This window comes from Priapulus caudatus, unplaced genomic scaffold (assembly GCF_000485595.1).
Source record: "Priapulus caudatus unplaced genomic scaffold, Priapulus_caudatus-5.0.1 Scaffold122, whole genome shotgun sequence".
In the NCBI taxonomy this organism is placed as follows: domain Eukaryota; kingdom Metazoa; phylum Priapulida; class Priapulimorpha; order Priapulimorphida; family Priapulidae; genus Priapulus; species Priapulus caudatus.
The window spans coordinates 331,352-333,781 of record NW_014577183.1 but is presented as its reverse complement, the minus strand read 5'-3'; the positions used below and the strand labels follow the sequence as shown (position 1 = coordinate 333,781).

Below are 2,430 nucleotides of genomic sequence, written 5' to 3'. Positions count from 1 at the left end.
CCGGCGTTGCTCGGGGAAAACCGTGTAGGAACAACTTTTAAGAGCAAATTCAGCCACATACACTTACTTAATTCTAAAATATTTTCACCCCCCCTTACCAAATATTATAATTCTCTACATCTAGCATAACAACATCCTATCTTAACACTTTCTAAAGGCTATCATATGTTATCATATTATATCGTCTTATGATAGCTTTGCTCTTTTAATTAGTTCACTTAGCGCTGTCCTATAACCTTAATCATCTCTATTCATATAGCTTCTTGTTGCTAATTTCTATATGAAAGGTGAGAGAAGCCATGTTGAGAGAGCGCACAGAAACCGAGCAGAGACAAGAGGACCATCTAGGTGCTGTTATTGCTGAGCTGCAGTTATCCAAAGCTAAAGAGGTAACCACGACGGTTTTGCACGATGAAATTATTATTGCTGATGTGGTTGTTTGTGACGTTGTTGTTGCTGTTGTTGTTGTTGTTGTTTGTGGGTGATTATGATGATGATGGTGATGGAAATGATGATGGCGATGATGATGATGATGATGATGATGATGATGACAACGATAATGATGATAGTGACGATGATGATGATAATGATTGTGATAGTGACGGCGACGATGTTGTATCCTCGACGATGCTGATACTGATGATGCAGATGATAACGTTTATGATGATGATTACAGTAATGAGGATGATGATAATGATTACACGTCACTAACCTCACCATTTATAATTAAGCGTGATATTCTAATGTGATATTTGATTCTGATAAAGTATTGTTGGCCACGTCGTAACACAAGATGGACTATGTACATACTAAATTACGAAATGTGAAGCTAAATTCAGAAAGAATGTGCCAATGAAATGTTCAAGAAATCATCCATTGCCAGTAATATTACAATAGTGTGAAGCCTATTCTATCGTAAATCTGTGTGTAACTGCCCAGTAAAACGAGGCATTTACTCTTATTATAGATGGTCACCATCGAAGCTCAGCGGCAGACCATTGCCAGTCTACGCAGCAGCCTAATTGAAGACCTACAGGAGACAGGGCTCATCAACGACACAGATGCCACACGCATACTGCAGCAACACCAGCAGCAGCAGCAGAAACTCGACAAAGCTATGGAGGCAGGACGCTGCAAACAGGAGGAGGTAAGGAGCACTTTAAACGATCCTCAAATCACATACAGGTCAACAGCACGTTGCACTATCTACCTCTTCCATACCCCAAAATATAGCCAGTGCAGCGGGCACGATAGCCTATCTATAACAACATGGTGGGAGGTCTTAAGCATCAGGGCGCTTGCAGGTGTTAAGGAGGAAGCTGGAGGACAGGGTAAAACAAAAGGAGACTCGGCTTACGGATGCTAACGACCACGAGCTCAGCGGAGAACCGGTGAGAGATAGCTCCGCAAGCACTCAGGTGAAGCAGGTGCAGTCCGAGCTAGAACACCTGGAGCTATCTGATGAGCTCAGGTAGGATACCTGAAAGATCACGCCCACTGTGATACCTAACAATAATAATCTGTTGGTGCTGATTTGAGTCACAAATACGTTTATCTTTTTGTTTGTTTATATTCATTAATAATAATGACATCGCATATTGTACACGTTGGTCAAACATGACATAATTATTTTGTTTTGAGAAAAAAATGACAGCATGCAAGTTGGAATTGCTTTATTGGTCCATTGTCTCTAATATTGCATCTAACAGGCAAAGCATGGAACAGGAGATGACACGAGAATTATCAGATCTCCAGCGACAGCTGGAACTGAAACAGCAGCAGTCACTGAAGAAACAAGAGCTAGAGTTGGTTAGAGGCTTGATGAGGCTGGGACATTTCAACCAGACGGAGCTGGAGCGGGTGTTGCAGTTGCTGTTCCCTAAACGATCAGATAAGAAACTTCAGGCTATTCTCAATGGAATCCGCGACGAACAACCGGAAAGTGTTGGCGATGATGGACCGGGGTGAGAATATGTTCGCATGCTTCTCTGTGGCTTAGTGACGAATCTTGGATCTTGTGTTACGAATATTTAGATTATGGATTCTTGGACCTAGGATATCTTATAGGATTTATAATTAAATAACTATTACAAGATGTGGAAATATAATACTGATGTATCACCACAATTTAGATCCCTGGAAGATCGAACAACTATGCTAGATGTACAGGTGAAGGCTGAAAGCACTGCAACATCAAAGAAGGCAGCTGAGAACCCTACAGGTTCACGCAGGTAAAGAATATCACAGTCAGCTAACCTGAGCACGAATTCCAGTTAGGGATAACGTAATCAATAATAGGTTGCATATGCCTCAGGTTTTATCCTTTCGAATCAGTTTCAGAGAAAGAAAGAAAGAGAGGGAGAGAGAGGGTAGAGAGAAAGAGAGAGAGAGAGAGAGAGAGAGAGAGAGAGAGAGAGAGAGAGAGAGAGA

At 41.6% G+C, this 2,430-nt stretch overlaps 1 protein-coding gene across 1 annotated transcript in view; it reads left to right on the top strand.

Moving 5' to 3' along the window:
• LOC106805664 (trichohyalin-like) overlaps nt 1-2,430 on the top strand; it is a 5,569-nt gene that overhangs the window by 2,571 nt on the left and 568 nt on the right. The window contains exons 4-8 of the mRNA XM_014807356.1: nt 288-389; nt 968-1,147; nt 1,305-1,471; nt 1,710-1,964; nt 2,133-2,231. Coding sequence (XP_014662842.1) covers nt 288-389; nt 968-1,147; nt 1,305-1,471; nt 1,710-1,964; nt 2,133-2,231 — 803 coding nt within the window. The remainder of the gene's footprint in view (nt 1-287; nt 390-967; nt 1,148-1,304; nt 1,472-1,709; nt 1,965-2,132; nt 2,232-2,430) is intronic.